The following is a 17,829-nucleotide window of genomic DNA, read 5'->3' as shown; positions in this document are numbered from 1 at the left end:
AGACAGACTTCTACAGGGGCTGAAGAGGGAGGTGGGTGAGATGATATCTCGCGTAGGCGGCACTGAACAGGTTCTTCCTCTGACCAGGTACTGGCAGTAACGCCTGCTACATGGAGGAGATGCGTCACATTGACATGGTGGAGGGCGATGAGGGGCGAATGTGCATCAACATGGAGTGGGGGGCCTTTGGGGACGACGGGACACTCAACGACATCCGAACTGAGTTTGACCGAGATATCGACATGGGCTCACTGAACCCTGGGAAGCAGCTGTAAGTGACGTCTTTCTGTGGATGGGCGGGTGGGGTGTGGGGCTCAGGTGGGGACTGCCACAGCAAGGGCTTGTGTCCACGCTTCCTCTGCATTATCCACAAAGGGTTGTGGGGGCACACGAGTTGTGGGAGTGGTCATGATCCTAAGACTGACTGCAAAGGGGCTGAAAGCAGAGCGAAGAAGCTGATAAACCACACTGTCCTTCAAGATGGTCACGCCTTGGCTTGGGTTCTTCCTGGTCAGCAGCACTCTGTGTAGCCCTGGCTGTCCTGGAACTCACCCTGTAGACCAGGCTAGCCTTGAACTCAGAAATCTGCTGCCTCTGCCTCCCAAGTGCTGGGATTAAAGGTGTGTGCCACCACTGCCGGCAAGATGAGGCTCTTAAAGGCACAGTGCCTCTTGGTCCATCACTGCACGGACACCAAGATTGCAGCAAGCAGCTGGTATTATTTGATGCTGGGAATTGAACCCGGGCCAACACTGCCAACTGAGCTACAAACCTGGCCTTGATTTGGTTTTTTGTTTTGTTTGACACAGGGTCTCACCGTTTAGTTTCTGGTGGCCTGTAGACGAAAGCTTATTCAAACTTAGCATCACCCACCTGCCTCTGCTTCCTGAGTGCTGGGATTAAAAATGTGCTACCCTGTGTCGACATTTTTTTTTTAATTGCTGCTTATTCAGAGTCCCAGGCCTTGTGTCACACTAGGCCTCTGGCCCAGTTATGTCCTAGGGAAAATTGGAGGCGAAAACTTGGCCTTTTGCATCCTGAATCTTATATGCACTGGTCTTATTTTTATTACTTTTGATGCCTTTTTAAGACTTTTAATTTCTTTTCATCTTTAGATTTATTCATTTCATTTTATGTGTGAGAGTTTTGCCTGCGTGTATGCACGTGTACCACATGTGTACTTGGTGACTGGAGATCTGAAGAGGGTTTTGGATCCCCTGGAACCAGTCAGTCACACATAGCTGTGAGCCACCATGTGGGTGCTGGGTTCTTTGCAAGAGCAACTCGTGCTGAGCCATCTCTCTGGCTTTCCTTTTGACTCTTACACAACCTTATTTTCTCGAATTTGCTAAACTTCTCTGTGGAAGATCTTGAAACAGGATTGGCAGCTGCTGCAAGGGCTAAACGGCAGTTGCAAAACCGTTTTTGAGCAATGAACCATTTATTTTGTGGCCCTCTTGCTGCCGTGAGTGTTTTAGAAAAACTTAGGTCTGATCTCTATTTGGAAAAGGACCTCAGCTCTTTATGCTGGGGCAGAGATGGGTAGCCCATCTATAAGACACAGGCTTCTCCTCTCCATGTTGAAAGTGCTCTTGCACTTTCGTTAGATCGTGTGGTTGTGTCTGCCGTGGGTGCTGAGAGGTTAGCTGAAAAGGTGTTTCCATAGTGCTGCTTCCCTCGCGGGGATGAACTCAAGTCACCGAGGAGCCTCGGGTCCTTGGGAGTGTCCAAAGATAAAATGAGCAACAGTGCTGGCTCAGCCACAGGGGACTGACAATGATGGGAAGTCTTCCAAGTTATCCACTGGGGTGACCCTGAAGTCCTGCCAGGCAGACATGTGAAGAGCCTTTGGTGGGGGACTACTCCTCAGCTACTGTGGAGCTAACTTTGTGGACAGCACGGTGTAGACATTGGAATGCTATAGGGCTGAAGCCAGCCTGCTCCTCATGGGAGCAGCTGCCGTGCTGCAGGTTTGGGTTTTTGGTTTTTGAGAAACCATGTGGCCCACGCTGATTTTGGACTCACTATCTGAGATGACCTTGTTTGTGGTTGTTGTTGTTTCTCTTCTCTTCTCTTCTCTTCTCTTCTCTTCTCTTCTCTTCTCTTCTCTTCTCTTCTCTTCTCTTCTCTTCTCTTCTCTTCTCTTCTCTTCTCTTCTCTTCTCTTCTCTCCTCCTCCTCCTCCTCCTCCTCCTCCTCCTCCTCCTCCTCCTCCTCCTCCTCCTCCTCCTCCTCCTCCTCCTCCTCCTCCTCCTCCTCTTCTTCTTCTTCTTCTTCTTCTTCTTCTTCTTCTTCTTCTTCTTCTTCTTCTTCTTCCTCTTCCTCTTCTTCCTCTCTCTCTCTCTCTCTCTCTCTCTCTCTCTCTCTCTCTCTCTCTCTCTCTCTCTTTTGTTTTTGAGAGAGGGTTGCTCTATAACAGCCCAGGCTGTTCTGGAATTCAATTTGTAGGTCAGGCTGGCCTCAATTCACAGAGATCTGCCTTCCTTTGCCTCCCTAAGTGCCAGGATTAAAGGCGTGCATCCCCCATCCCCTGGTTATTTATTTTTACTTTATGCGCATGAGTGATTTGTTTTGCTTGGGTTTAAGTTACTGTGTGCAGGTAGCCTAGTGCTCGGGAGGCCAGAAGAGGGCGCTGGATCCCCTGAAACTAGAATTACATGTAGTCCTGAGTGCTGGGAATCAAATTTTGTTCTGCCAGAGTTCTTAACCATAGAACCATTTCTCTAATTGTTTGAGATAGGGTCTCACTGTGGAGCCTAGGCTAGCCTGAAACTTGATCCTCCTGCCTCAGCCTTCCAAATGTTGGCTTAGCTGGTGTCTGGAACCATGTTACCAGTGCTCCTTTATTTAATCTTTCTCTGATTAAGTCCCATCTTGCTGATTAGGGCGTGGTTTTCAGTTCCTATAGGTGTTCCATGCCACACCCCTGCTGGGTCTCCTGTGTGGTGTGGCCCATCCTAGTTAGTACACAGCCCATTATACTTCCTGTCTTGTAGACACCACTCCTTTATGAGACATCTAGGGGCTTTCTTTATCCAGAAGATAAAGGGCTTTGTTTCTTCTGTCCTGTGGACTGAGGCAAAAAGAGCAATCACTAAAGAAAACAGTGCCACCTAGTGGTGGAAAATTGAATTACTGGACTTCCTTAAGTGCTGGCACCAATTTCTTCCTTTGGCTTTCAACGTGTTCACCCCTAGATTCTTGAGCTCTCTTTTACCTTGCCCTGGAACTTTGCCCCAATCTCTGTCCAAGTTACTGGCTTTTTTTTTTTTTTTAAAGACCAGGCTAGCCTTGAACTAACAGAGATCCACCTGCCTCTGCCTCCCAAGTGCTGAGATTAAAGACATACTTGATCATCTCCTAGCCCTGCCCAGGTTATTTTACCCATTTTCTTGCCTTCACAAATTGGGCAAGGCAGTGTCGGTGGACGAGTGGGAAGATCTGTACCTTGATCTAATTATAGCCATCTTGTTTCCTGTTGGGAACCCATGTAAGCCTTTTTGTTGTTGTTGTTACTGTGATACTATTTTCTCTTGAGACAGTCTCACTGCGCGTGTGTGCCCCCTCTGGAGGAGAGAGGGTGTACATCTGGTGACGGTGGAACGTCACTTGTCTGTCTCTGCAGGTTTGAGAAGATGATCAGTGGGATGTACATGGGGGAGCTGGTCAGGCTCATCCTGGTGAAGATGGCCAAGGCAGAGCTGTTGTTCCAGGGGAAGCTCAGCCCGGAACTCCTTACCACTGGCTCCTTCGAGACCAAAGATGTCTCAGCTATTGAAGAGTAAGCTTCTGGGCCCATTGCCTCTCTGTTTACCAAGTCTCCACCAGTGGGGCAGGAACTGGGGCGGGAAATAAGAGGCTTGGCTTAGAGTTGTGTGTGTACGCTTGTGTGTACATGTCTGTGTGTGTGTGTGTGTGTGTGTGTGTGTGTGTATCAAGCTTTGGGTATGTGTACTGCAGTGTGTCTACAGACACAGTGTTTAAGACAGACTTTCTCACTGGCCTGGAATTTACTAAGTAAGCTAGGATAATTGAAGTGACCCTCCTAGCAAGGACCCACTGGTCTGCACCTCCCCACTGCTCTGGGATTAGAAACATACCACATCTGATTTTCTTTTGGTTTTTTGTTTTGTTTTTTGTTTTTTGTTTTTTTTTTTTAACATAAATTGTGGGGATTGAACTCAGGTTCTTGGCTTGCCAAGGATTTACTTTTCCCAGTGACCTCTCCCTTCAGTCAGGCTTTTGAGGTTGTAAGTAGGACCAGAAGAAGCTCTTACAGATGTCTTTTGTGGCTGTGTGACTTTATTTACCAGTCTGCACTCCCACTAACTTGAGTATGACATAAATAGCTTGGGAATGGGAGTAAGGACATCCTGGTCTTTTGTTTTTTTGTTTTGTTTTGTTTTTATCACTAAACAATGTTCCAAAGATTTAAGTCTACTGTTCTGTGCTTGAGATTTCGACTTGATTGAGGGGGGGTCTTACAGTTTCAGGGACATGATGGAGTGAGGAAGTAGTTTTAGTGGCAAAGGGCAGTGAAATAGTTCAAAGGACTTTGCTAACAGGACCCTTGGAGCAGTTCTGCTTACTCTTTGTTAAGCCCAAAGGGAGGTGAAGGTGTGTGCTATAGAGGCCTGGGGCTCCTCGAGGAAAGGCTCAGGCCCTAGCTCCAGCCCTTTCCCAGAGTCTTCAGACACAAGCTGGCTTTCGCTGTTCTTGAGAGCAACAGGTGGGGTCCACACTGGATTCAAGTACTCAGTGGTGGCTGGCAGCTGAGTGGCCATTTATCTACTTTGAGGGGAACAGAGAGCAGGAACTCACGAGCATTCACTCAGCATGTGCAGCAGCAAAAACAGTCTTTATAAAGTGCACACAAAGAAACTGCAAGTCTTCCCTTGTGGAAAATAAAAAGAACACCGTCAGAAACCAGACCTGCCTCTTTGTGTGTGGGTGTGTGTGGGTGGTCTGGGAGAGGGGCCTTGAACTGCCGAGTGGTCAGCTCTCCCTGGAAGGCGGACTTGGCTAGAACTGAGGGACTCCCTTGCCCTTGCCCAGCCCCCAGCCCCTGCCACCGGCCATAGTGAATTCGACACTGCTCACACCCTGTCTGTTTCCCAGGGATAAGGACGGAATCCAGAAGGCCTACGAGATCCTGGTGCGCCTGGGTCTGAGCCCATTGCAGGAAGACTGTGTGGCCACACACCGAATCTGCCAGATTGTGTCTACGCGCTCCGCCAGCCTGTGCGCGGCCACCCTGGCTGCGGTGCTGTGGCGGATCAAAGAGAACAAAGGCGAGGAGCGACTTCGCTCCACCATCGGTGTCGATGGCTCTGTCTACAAGAAACATCCCCAGTGAGTGTGCAACCCCAGGGCCTGGGAACTACGGAGTGAGTCCCCTGGAGGACACGAGGCAGCTCTGGGCTTTCCATACAGCATGAGTGTTCTCGGTGGACACTGGGTATGGGGGGGTGGCTTTCTGAAGGCAGCTGGTGGCTTGCCCACTGTTTAGAGCTCCTGACTGCTGAGTCCTTGGCTCACTGTCTTCCCTTCCACTGTTTCCAGATAGGCTTGTCATCCAGTCCCTCCCAGACTGGCTTTAGACTCAGTCTGTGCCCATGGGTGAGCTTAGATTCTGATCCTCTTGTCTGTGCCTCCCAAGTTCTAGGATTACAGGCGTGGACCACCTTTCTACTGCATTTTCCATCCCCCGCTTTGTGCATTGTAGGCATGCAAGTCCCCACAACCCAACATCCTCCCAGCCACTTCCCTCTTTTTATAGAGTTATTGATTCATTCCTTGTTCTCATGTGGGCACCATGCCCTTTGTTAGTGGCCATCCAACTTTGAGGACACCAGCCTCTCCTGATTTGGGTGTCAAATTGTTTTTGCCCTGTCATGTCCCTTTGTTCATATATTCTAAGATGTTCACACCTTGACTGGGATCCAGAAGCTAGCTGTCTCTTGTGTTCCCTTATTTTTCTGCCATTTTCTCAGTTTCAGTGCCAAGTCAGGGCACCTTTAACTGAGCTGGTGGCTGCCACCTGGTCCTGAGATTGATCCCCGCTTTCCAGCCAGGGCCGTCGGAACCGGGATATCCTGGGAATGAGGTTAAGAGGCTGGTTTAGCTCAGCGACTGGGCGAGGCTGACCTTTACAGTGACTGGCTTACAGCGAGGCTGCCTGCTGTCCGCGTGGGTGTGGGTGGTCTGGGAGAGGAGCCTTGGAATCACTGTGCTGTGCAATCCTCCCTAGTCAGCTCTCTCTGGAAGCTGCAGGGGGCTGCCACCCAAGAGCTTCTCCCTGATTAAACATTCTCACTGTCTCTAGTTGTTCAGATGCTTCTGAGACCGGCAGGAACTGGGACGTCAAAGGCCAGAGCCCAGGACGATACTTCTAGGCTTTTGCTGTCATTGTTGAGTGTTGAGAGAGGAGATACAGACACCACTTGCTTTGCTCTGCGGCCATTTGTACCACAGACTGTAACTACAGACACCTGTCTCTTTCTCTGTGTGTCACAGTTTTGCCAAGCGTCTCCATAAGGCAGTGAGGAGGCTGGTGCCCGACTGTGATGTCCGCTTCCTCCGCTCTGAGGATGGCAGCGGCAAGGGGGCGGCTATGGTGACAGCGGTGGCTTACCGCCTGGCTGACCAGCACCGGGCTCGCCAGAAGACCCTGGAGTCTCTGAAGCTGAGCCATGAACAGCTCCTCGAGGTTAAGAGAAGGATGAAGGTGGAGATGGAGCAAGGTCTGAGTAAGGAGACGCACGCGGTTGCCCCCGTGAAGATGCTGCCCACCTACGTGTGTGCCACTCCAGATGGTACAGGTACGCGGCATCGAGACCGCGTGTCTGTGTGTGTGTGTGCTGTGTGCTCTGCGTGTGTGTGTGTGTGTGTGTGTGTGTGCCCCAAACGGTTTCCAGTCCTCCTGGAGCTGAAGTTAGGGGCAGTTGGGAAACCCCTGATGTGGGTATTAGGAACTGAACTTGGAATCTGCAAGAACAGTGTCAACTCTAAACTGCTAAATTATCTCTTCAGCCCCATTAGTTTTGCTTTATTTGAAATGGATCTAATGCAGCTCAGGCTGGCCTCAAATGTAGTCCAGGACAATCTTGAATCACCTGTGCTAGGATTGTTTGTGCATGCAGACACTCAGGCCAATTATTTGTTTATTAAAAAACAATTGCTGTTTGGCAGAGAACTGAAACCATGAGAACCTTGTTCAAATTTATACAACCAGTATCAGCTGACATTGAAACCTAGGAATCTGCATTCCAGAGGCAGCTCTCAAATACTACGTTAGTTTGAGTCTACACGTATTTTCTGTTTGACACCATACAAAAAATTTCTGGTCCCAGGGTCTTATACATACCCCAGGTTGTGTTTAAACTTGACAGTGTAGCTAAGGCTGGCCTTGAACTCCTGACCTTCCTGCCTTCTCATCCGAAGTTCTGGATTGTAGGCATTCCACTTTCCCTGATTTCAGTTTTCTTTGAAGCATCCTCTACTTCTCCTCCTCTTCCAGAATCGTACCCTAGGTGGCATTTGTCTTCGCTCAGATGTGACATTTAGACAGCTTTAAGTATATTGTATTGGAATTCCCCATGCTCTGAAGAGCTCCACCAGATGGACCCGTTCAGATCTGGTCTTGGGGATTTTGCTAGCTTGACGGCCAGGTGGCGCTCACGCACCATCCTCTCCCAAGACTTGGCGTTTCACAGAGTGCCTCCCACAACCCATGAAGGGAAATAGATTCTGTTACCCCAACTTATTATCCTGGCTTCATTTTCCAGAGAAAGGAGACTTCCTGGCCTTGGATCTTGGAGGAACAAACTTCCGGGTCCTCCTGGTACGTGTGCGTAATGGCAAGCGGAGAGGCGTGGAGATGCATAACAAGATCTACTCCATCCCGCAGGAGGTTATGCACGGCACTGGAGAGGAGGTGAGGCAAGGGGCGGAGAGAAAGGGGTGGCGGCTGCTGTGATACGTTAGGGAGGAGGGGAGGACATGATGGGCTGTGCTTCTGGGAGGCCCCAGAGAACTCCCCAATTTCGAAGACCACCCTTTCCCGGCTTACCCCTGGCTTGAGGAGGGCAGTGGTTCAGGGCCCTGGCAGAGTTGCTCCGGATTGGTGCTGCCTGAGCTTGGGGCACCCCCCTTTCAAGGGCTCCTCTCTCAGTGCCCTTTCTTTCTACAGCTCTTCGACCACATTGTCCAGTGCATCGCGGACTTCCTTGAGTACATGGGCATGAAGGGCGTGTCCCTGCCTTTGGGTTTCACCTTCTCCTTCCCTTGCCAGCAGAACAGCCTGGACCAGGTAGCGCCGCATTCTGGGAGGGCCCCCCACCCCATGGGGCTCATTCCAGTGTACGGGGAAGAGGGAGTTGCTCCTAGAAGAGGGAAAGAGGGTTTTGGGTACACTAATAACGATAACAATCAAAAATATTAACTCATAGTGTGTGTGTGTGTGTGTGTGTGTGTGTGTGTGTGTGTGTTGTTACATCCATATATGTTCAGGTAGAGATTATCCACCTTGTTTTTGAGGCAAGGTCTCCCATTAACCCGGAGCTCACTTATAATGCAACACTGGCTGTTTGGTGAAACCCTAGAGATCCTCCTGTCTCCACCTCCCCAGCTTTTACATGGATGTTGAATATCAAATTGAGGGGCCTGGAGAGATGGCTCAGCGGTTAAGAGCATTGACTGCTCTTCTGAAGGTCTTGAGTTCAAATCCCAGCAACCACATGGTGGCTCACAAAAAAGAGATCTGATGCCCTCTTGTGGGGTGTCTGAAGACCGCTACAGTGTACTTACACATAATAAATAAATAAATAAATAAATAATAAATCTTTAAAAAAAGAATATCAAACAGAGGGCCTCCTGCACATGAGCAGACCCTCGCTTTTCATGCTAACGTGGAATTTTGTATATTTTTATCAGGAAACTCGACACTATATTAAGTGTTCCAGTCAGGACTGTAAGATCTTAGATCATCGCTGGGCTTTTCTTTGTTCTGTGAGGCTCCTCTAAGTCTAGAATTTAATAAAGAGTAAGCAAAACAGGAGCCAGCCGTGGCCTTGACTGGTGACATCACCCTGATTGGTGACATCACCTTTTTGATGCGCTTTCAGCAGGTGTTAAGGACACCTGGAGGCCCTGAGGTCCTCGGCCACATCTCTTCACCTTTGACCTTGGGCAAGTCTCCCTGGTTGTTGGAGCCTGGTGCTGTCTTGTTATAGTGATCATCTGGAATGAGGTTATAAATGCTTTTGCCAGAGGCACAAGGCTCAGCAGAGAGAGAGAAGTATAGATGAGACAAGGTTGCCTTTGTCACTGTGTGGGTGGAATTAGCCAGGGCTCCGAGGTGCTGTTTTGTTGGGGGATCTCTTGGGATCTCTCACCACAGCGTGACACACCCAGGTTTATGGGATACCCAAGGGATGGGCATATACCATGAGCAAGGCTCAGAGGCATCATGCATGTGGGTGGCCGTGATTCCAGCCTTTTGTGGTTTGTCCTGGCTGCTAGAATATCAAGAGCAACAGGGAACAAACCCTTTTTCTTCCGTGTACAAAGCAAATGCGCATCTGTGTTTAGATGTCCCGCCACATTGCCTCAGATGGTAAATGGCATGCTTTGTAATAATGAGGATCTGAGCTCAGACCTCCAGCACCCGTGGAAGAGCTGGGTGCAGTGCTGTGCCTGTAAGGCCAACACTGCAGAAGCAGAGCCGGCCAGGTAGATCCTGGGTGCTCCCTGGCCAGCCAGTCTTAACTCAGTTAGTGAGCTCCAGTGAAATGACAGATTCCCTCAAAATATGTGCTGGACAGCAAATGGGAAAGGCATGTGACATCAGCCTCTGGCCTCCACATGCATACCATGTGCACAGTGTTATGCATGCAGATGTGAACAGAAACACCCTCCTCTTTTCCTTCTCCCTCCCCATCTCTCCTCTCTTTCTCCTCTCCTCTGTCTCAGAGTCTGTAGAAGACACTGACGACCTCTCTAAGTTGTCACCCGGACCACTGTACTTTGAACTATGGGATTAAGACTCAGAACTATGGGATTAAGGCTTTGTGCACTGAAGGGAACAAGCACTGCAGCATTTACATGACGCTTGAGCCAAGCGTCACTGGGCCAGGGTGTGATCCGGATCTCGGGCACATCCCTTCAGTGCCTTGATCTCCCACCAAGTCACTGTGATCATGATAAAGCTCTCATGAGCGGTGGTGATGATCAAGTGATGTAACCAAGTCGGCACCTTAGCTGCAGGCTCGGGATCGTTTGTGGGTGATCTGCTCCGAGAGGCTGAGTGCCAGAGGCAGAACCAGGCTCCAGGAATGACCCAGGATCCCCTCCCGGATATCCCTCCTTGGTGTACCTGTGTGATTTTTATTTTCTATTTATTTATTTTCAGAGCATCCTCCTCAAGTGGACAAAGGGGTTCAAGGCATCTGGCTGCGAGGGTGAGGATGTGGTCACCTTGTTGAAGGAAGCGATTCACCGGCGAGAGGTGGGAGACGTCGCGGTGTAGTGTGTCATAGAGGCTTGGTGTGTCTGGAATGATACTGCATGTTACTGCTTTGTTGTGGGAAAATTCACTTTATCTCTCAGCAGTGGTTGGTTAACTACTAGAGGGCCATGTTCCCATGGCAGGCGCTGTTGCTGTAAGGGCTTTGAGGAATGGGGAGAGCAGAGAAGGGTGAGCAGATAGTGTGTGTGTGTGTGTGTGTGTGTGTGTGGCCAGAGGGCAGTGTTAGATGCCAATTTGTAGGCACTGCCTCAGCCTCAGAAGGGCTGGGATCAAGGTATATGCCCCCATGCCTGGCTTATCTTGTTTTTGTTTTGTTCTGTTTAAGATTTATTTTATATATGTGAGTATACTGTAGCTGTCTTCAGACACACCAGAAGAGGGCATCAGATCCCATTACAGATGGTTGTAAGCCGCCATGTGGTTGCTGGGAATTGAACTTGGGACCTCTGAAGAACAATCAGTGCTCTTAACTAATGAGCCATCTCTCCTCTTATCTTGGTTTTTGAAACAGAGTCTCTTATTGGCCCGGGACAGTTAGGCTAGGTTGGCTAGCCAGCAAGCCCTAGGAATCTGTTGATCTCCGTTTCCCTGGTGCAGGGATCACAAGCATGCACTATCATGTCTGTCTTTTTCATGGGACATCATGAAAGACATCATTTGATCTGAAGATCAAATCTGGGTTGTCGTGCGTGTAAGGAAAGTGAGCACTGCTCTCTGCCGACTGCTCTGTCCTCCCTGCTCAGAAGTGGTGATCTTAGTGTCCTGGTCAGTGGAGGTGTAGGTCTCAGTTTGAGGAGAGGATGTCTGAGCAGGGGCAGGTGAAATAAGGAATGGGCCATGGCATATACCAACCATTTGGGGTATGTGTGTGCAACTGCACGAATGTGTATATGTGTCTTGAAGTTTCTGACATTGGGATTTGCGGAGTAGACATCTTCTTCTTGCCATCAGGAGTTTGACCTGGATGTGGTTGCCGTGGTGAATGACACAGTTGGGACTATGATGACTTGTGGCTATGAAGACCCTCACTGTGAAGTTGGCCTCATTGTCGGTAAGAACACTATCAGTCCTCTCCAGGTGGGCTTGCACGGCCCTGGGTGGGTGGAAGGCTGGTGTTGAGTGAGGATTGGTGGCCTTTGTTTGATTGATAGGCACTGGAAGCAATGCCTGCTACATGGAAGAGATGCGGAATGTGGAGCTGGTGGATGGAGAGGAGGGACGGATGTGTGTCAACATGGAATGGGGAGCGTTTGGGGACAATGGCTGCCTGGATGACCTGCGTACAGTGTTTGACATCGCTGTGGATGAGCTGTCTCTCAACCCTGGCAAACAGAGGTAAGCAATCACCTGTGTTTGAAGCTAAGTCCCAGAACAGGATGTCAGTTGACATGGCCTTCCTCAGAATGCCTGTTCTCTTGGGGACCCTAACTGGTTTCTCCTTCAAAGAGGGTCTTCTCAAACATACCTCAAGGTCTTGGAGAGTGCATTAGAAGCTAGGTCTGAGACTGAGGGAAACTAGATGGGAACTAGAAACACACATACACACACATCTCCCAGTGTGAAGAAGCACTATTATGGCTCTGACAGGAGGGAAGACTTTGGTCACTCAGCATCCAGCACCTCTGTTATCTGAGGAACAGGCATCCCCAATGTTAGTGTCTCATGTAGTGTAGGGGCTTGGACCTGAGCTGAGACCGAAGATCTGTCTCTTCCTGGTAGGAAGATGCTATGCTACAGTGTTATCAGACTACAGTGTTACCAGACTGAATTAGTAGTCAAAGACCATGGTCCTTTAGAACACACTTTGCAGTCTATGATTATTCTAAATTAGAGGTCCCAGACTGAAATACCTTTGCGAGCTAGGCAAATAGCATTGATGAAGGAATCAGGCTACAAAAGAGGTGAGACAATACAGTGTCTTCAGTGCACCTTGGGCCCTTGGCTTTGTAAAAAAGAATTGTGCGTATTCTAGAGACCTCCAAGTCATGTCATAGTCATGGTTGGTTCCAGAAGTGAGGATGTGGGGCTGGGGGGGTGGGTTCTGCTGTTGACAGCAGTTACTTAAGGTTCAAGAGAAATCAAGCTGCCCAGTGGAATTAAAGGTGAAGACTCAGCTATCCGCCCCTGCTCCTGGAATTCGGTGTGTGTGTGTGTGTGTGTGTTCCTAATAAGCCTTGTGGACCTCAGATATCAGGTGGTGAGTTTTGCTGAATGTTTGAGAAGATTCTTGGATGCTGCCTGCCTGACTCCGTGTTCCTTCTCCCCTCCACAAGAGTTTTTCCTCTCCCCCCCTAACCCCTGGCCTGGACACACCCGCCCCCTTCTAACTTCTGGACAATATCCCATTGCATTGCAGGTTCGAGAAGATGATCAGCGGCATGTACTTGGGCGAGATTGTGCGCAACATTCTCATCGATTTCACGAAGCGGGGGCTGCTCTTCCGTGGCCGCATCTCAGAGCGCCTCAAGACAAGGGGAATCTTTGAAACTAAGTTTCTGTCTCAGATCGAGAGGTAAGGATGAGAAGCTTGGGAGGAAGGTGGGGCCGGGTCCTCAGCTGAAGGGTTCCCGCAGCTCATGTGAGGTCAGGATGCAGATCACAGAGGTCTGCCTCTAGTGACTTACCCATTCCTAACGACACTCTCCAAAAGATGCACGCTGCGTATGTGGGTAGTCTGCATGTAGGGTGTGGATTGTCTTTGTTTTCAGTATAGTTTGGTTTTGGCTTTCTTGAGGCAGGTCTGGCCCACTATGTAGCTAAGGTTGCCTTGAGTTGGTTTCAGTCTTCCTGCTTGAGCCTCCTGATGGCTGAGATTACAGGCGGGACTCGACAATGCCCTACCTTGGGTGTAAAATAGAATGAAGGACCGTTTGTTTGTAGCTCTGCCACCTTTAGGAGGAACATGTGAATGAGTACTGTTCAGAGCTGGACCACCCTATTCCCCGCCGCCCCAGCCGCTAAGCCTCTCTGTGCATAATTAACCGTGCGCTCTCTGTCTCCCACCAGTGACTGCCTGGCCCTGCTGCAGGTCCGAGCCATCCTGCGCCACCTCGGGCTGGAGAGCACGTGCGACGACAGCATCATTGTGAAGGAGGTGTGCACTGTGGTCGCCCGGCGCGCGGCCCAGCTCTGTGGCGCAGGCATGGCCGCCGTGGTGGACAAGATAAGAGAGAACCGTGGGCTGGACAGCCTCAAGGTGACGGTGGGCGTGGACGGGACGCTCTACAAGCTCCATCCTCAGTGAGTGCCTGACCTTGGGGCTGCCCCGTCTCCGTCGTCCTCTCCTCAAGCATTTCTCTTCTCGCCCTTCTCTCAGCCACGCAAACAGGGTTTGGTGCTTAGTTTGCAGATTAGTGGTGATGGCTCTTTTGCTGGCTGGAGAGCCTCTGTGCAGGTGTAGTTAGCCAGTTTCAAGACTTGATCGCAACTCTTTTGGTTTTGAGCCAGGATAGCCTTGAGTTCATCATGTAGCTGAGGCTAGTCTCTAATTCCTAATCCTCTGTCTCTTGGGATGAGACGACAGAAGTTCCCTACTACCAGAGATCGTATTTCTCAGCAATCATATCACCGCTGTTTCTGTGTTGATATGTCTAATCCTTTTGAGATTTTGACTGTGATGAATGGTGCTTCTGGGGATATTCTGGTAGACTTTTATGATTCAAGCAAGATTTTTTTTTCTGTAATGGAAGAATTGTCTCTCGGTCAGTTGTGTTACTAAAGGCACAGCCACACCCATCCCACGTATTGACAAAGTACATATTTATTCTTGCTGAGATGTCAGAGCGGTCATGAGAGGGTACCCAGCCCACTGCACTGAGACATGCATGTATATGTTTCAGTCTCTGCAGGGGGTGGGTATTAATTACATGAGAATTAAGGTACCCTTGCAGGTTGATTGCCAGGCACTGGAGTTACAGGCAGTCGCGAACAGCCTGACCGAGCACTGGCGATCACACTGGGCTCCTGAAAGAACTATGGATGCTCTTAACCACAGAGCCATCTCTCTTGCCCATAATTTACCTTTAAAGGTTATTTTAATTATTTGTATATGAGGTAGAGATGAGAGGCCTGGGGAAGTCGTGCACACCGGTATAGTGCTTACAGAGGCCAGAATATGGCTTTGGATTCCCCGGAGCTGGAGTTGCAGGGTATTGTGGACACCATGTGGGTGCTGGGAACTGAATCTCGGTCCCCTGCAAGGGTTTTTGTACTTGTCGGTGCTGAGCTCTGTCCCAGCCCTTGCTTGAGTCTCTTGTATCCCGCACTGGCCTCTGACACATCCTTGCTGACACATCCTTGCTGTGTAGCCAAGGGTAGCCTTGAGCTTTTGATTCCCTTGCTTCTTGTTTTGCTGGGATTATGGACACGGGCTACCATGCTCAGTGGATGCTGGGGTTGGAACCTAAGGGCCTCGCTTATGTGGCTAGGCAAATGCTATCAACTGAGCTACATCCCCAGACCGACTGATTTGTTTCGAAGAAAGATCACTGGCATCTCAAGATATTTGTGCCAAAACTTGAGCCTTCTACTCTTGAGATTGGCCACTGTGGTGTAAGGCGTGGGTGTGGTCCTGACCCTGCGAGCCTGTCTGTGGTGCGACCATGAAGTAAATGCTTGTTAGTTTGTGGGTGCCGTACTTTCTTCATTCCTCCTTCCGGCGCCACTTGAGGTCACCAACCAGTCACATCCCCTTTCTCTCTCTTTCCAGCTTTGCTAAAGTCATGCATGAGACCGTGAGAGATCTGGCTCCGAAATGTGACGTGTCCTTCCTGGAATCTGAGGACGGCAGTGGGAAGGGGGCGGCTCTCATCACGGCTGTGGCCTGCCGCATCCGGGAGGCTGGGCAGAGATAGAACCAGACCAGACCGGACTTCTCTGCTTCCTCACTTCCCCGCTTTAAATTATGAGGCGATGGACCCCGTGGCATTTCCTTGGCAGAGAGGACCCTCTGAGAGACTGGGGCTTTTGTCTCTTTATATTTGCTGTAGAGTTTGGTACCCAATCCTTGGCCTTCCTGAGAATCAGAAGTGAGGAACTGATGACAGTTGTTCCTGCTGGTCACCTCCCGGCACGGTCCCTCCCCCATTCTACTTCATGTACAATCGTGTGTGGTGGGGACAGTCTCGAGAACATGGTGCCTCATCTTGGAGCTGAGTGTCACATTTGTAGGTGGAGAACATCTTGAATTGTTGATGCTTCTCTCATCAGAGGCAGACGATGGGAGAGAGGAGGAAGAGGAGAGGTGTGGGCCATCCCGAGGAAGCAGGATGCACTCAACCCATTAGCATCCCCCTGCCGGTTCTAAACATTTGCTGTCCTGGAATAGAGGAATCCAAACCAAAGCTAGAATCGACACCTCCTTCAAGTGTTTGTGGCTTTACCTCACACGGCTGAATATGTCATCCATGAGCAACAGACCTTGGGGATAGGGGTGGCTTTGGTAGCTTTTTAATTTCTTCTTAATTTATGTTTGAAATTTATTTAGTTTGAAGCAGGTCCTCTCCTTCGGTGTGTAATGGTTAATTTTTGTAAGTAATGTATTTATATGTTCCTTTGTTCTGTATATAGCTGGCTAGGGTCTCCTCTGACTCGGCCTCATGAGCAGATCATTGTAGTTCAGGATATGAGGTGGAGACACTGACTGGCTCTAGAAATACCTCATTCACCCGTGGGAAGAGAAGAGACGTGGAACCTCTTGCTGAGTGGCCGGCAGAGTGCCTGCCTCCCGGCTGCACCTTCCTCTGCGGTCCATGAGGTGTATGCAAGGCAGGGATGGAGACTGAGGTGGTGCGCTGGGGGAAAGAGGCACAGCAGCTGGCTGCCCGGTTGGTCCAGATGCTTTCCTGAGTGGTCTCACCTGGGATGTTAGCCAAAGAAAACCAAAGGATTTGTTTCAAGTTCTCACTGCATAGAGGACGTGATTTGTAGGCCAGTCAGCGGTTCAGAACGGTTTGACAAGTTAAAGGAAGTCACCGAAAATGTTTTTAAAGTCACCTCTGCTTGTCGGAGCAGATAATGAAGCATTGAGAGAGCTCGACCAAACCTCGGATGCCCTCCTTAGCAGAGCCCACCTCCGGTTTGTCTCGTGTTTTTCACGAGACGCACGCTGTCTGTCTGCCTGCTTCCTCTGACTGAGCTGCACCAAGCTGCAGACTCGCCTTTTTTGTACGTGTTATTTATTCCAGACTGTTTGAAGAACGGGCCAATGCCCCATTCTCTGCTCTACAAACACAGTTCTCTCTGAATCCGAAAGTTCACTTCTCCCTTCAAAATATTGAATTGACCATCAACGTAAAAGAATAGCCTTGTAACACTAATAAACAAGATACAGGGGTCAAGACAGAAAGACCAAGAGAAAACTCAGCATCACGGTACCCAAGTTTTGAACATCTCAGACTTGTGCTGAGCAGAGCCTGGTTACAGCTGAACGCGCTGGCCTTCAATGAAGGAAGGGGCCCAGGTCCTCCTGGACACCCAGGGGAAAGGCCGAATGGTTCCTGGCTGACACTGCCTACCTGGCGTAGCTCCCCCAACCTGCAGTTACCAGAGCAGACCACTGAGAGAGAGCCAAAGCCACCTGTAGATGTGAGCACCCCTAGAGGGCAGCCGCGGCGCGCAAATGGATTCTGACTAAAGTTTTCAATCTTGAATTTTAAACTGTAAAATCAAGCAACCATCTAGGAAAGGTCTCTTTTTTTTAAAAGGTGGAGATTGTGTGTATGTGTGTGTGTGTGTGTGTGTGTGTGTGTCTAGCTTTTAAGGAAGTTGGCTTTCAATCCAGAGCATGAGGCAGTGTGCTGTGTTCCTAGCACTAGGCTGGCTGCTCCCAGCACTAGGTTGACAGCCCTCTCTGCTAATGCTGCTTTGTGTGATATTCAGAGAACCTTTGACTCATCTCGAATCCCTGGGCTCTAGTGAGCGTTTTGTCACCGTGTACAGTAGAGAACTAGTTGAATTAACCATGTGATGTTAACTATTATTAATAAATTTTAACTTTTTTTCAAAATACTTGCTGTGTGATTGGATCTTTAAAATGGGCGTGTTTTTTCTTTTTTCTTTTCTTTTCTTTCTTTCTTTTTTTTTTTTAAAGAGTGGTCATCTTTGGGGCAAGTTAGAACTTCCTGGTCAGTCTGATCAATCATTGATGGGCTCGGTACATTTGGAGTGTTGTGTTATCTTTCAGTATCCGTGGAGATGGATTCTGGAATACTAAAGCTGGTGGGGGGGGGGGTGTCAGATCCCGTGGTTGCTTTCTGTGGGGTGATAAACGCCATGAACAGCAGAGGCTGAGCCAGAAACAGT

General features: G+C 49.5%; 1 protein-coding gene across 4 annotated transcripts in view; it reads left to right on the top strand.

The window, feature by feature from the left end:
- The window catches only part of Hk2 (hexokinase 2), a 49,751-nt gene extending 32,218 nt beyond the window's left edge, over positions 1-17,533 (top strand). For all 4 annotated transcript variants that reach the window (XM_052174048.1, XM_052174049.1, XM_052174050.1 and 1 more), the window contains 12 exons: positions 88-271; positions 3,625-3,780; positions 5,118-5,351; positions 6,516-6,820; positions 7,787-7,935; positions 8,191-8,310; positions 10,411-10,506; positions 11,479-11,578; positions 11,679-11,862; positions 12,884-13,039; positions 13,534-13,767; positions 15,236-17,533. In XM_052174048.1, coding sequence (XP_052030008.1) covers positions 88-271; positions 3,625-3,780; positions 5,118-5,351; positions 6,516-6,820; positions 7,787-7,935; positions 8,191-8,310; positions 10,411-10,506; positions 11,479-11,578; positions 11,679-11,862; positions 12,884-13,039; positions 13,534-13,767; positions 15,236-15,380 — 2,063 coding nt within the window. In that variant the 3' untranslated portion in view covers positions 15,381-17,533. The remainder of the gene's footprint in view (positions 1-87; positions 272-3,624; positions 3,781-5,117; positions 5,352-6,515; positions 6,821-7,786; positions 7,936-8,190; positions 8,311-10,410; positions 10,507-11,478; positions 11,579-11,678; positions 11,863-12,883; positions 13,040-13,533; positions 13,768-15,235) is intronic.
- The last annotated feature ends 296 nt before the right edge of the window (positions 17,534-17,829 follow it).

The sequence above is a fragment of the Apodemus sylvaticus genome, chromosome 2 (assembly GCF_947179515.1).
Source record: "Apodemus sylvaticus chromosome 2, mApoSyl1.1, whole genome shotgun sequence".
Classification (NCBI taxonomy): Eukaryota; Metazoa; Chordata; class Mammalia; order Rodentia; family Muridae; genus Apodemus; species Apodemus sylvaticus.
The sequence above is the reverse complement of the archived record's forward strand: the minus strand, read 5'-3'. Positions and strand labels throughout refer to the sequence as shown.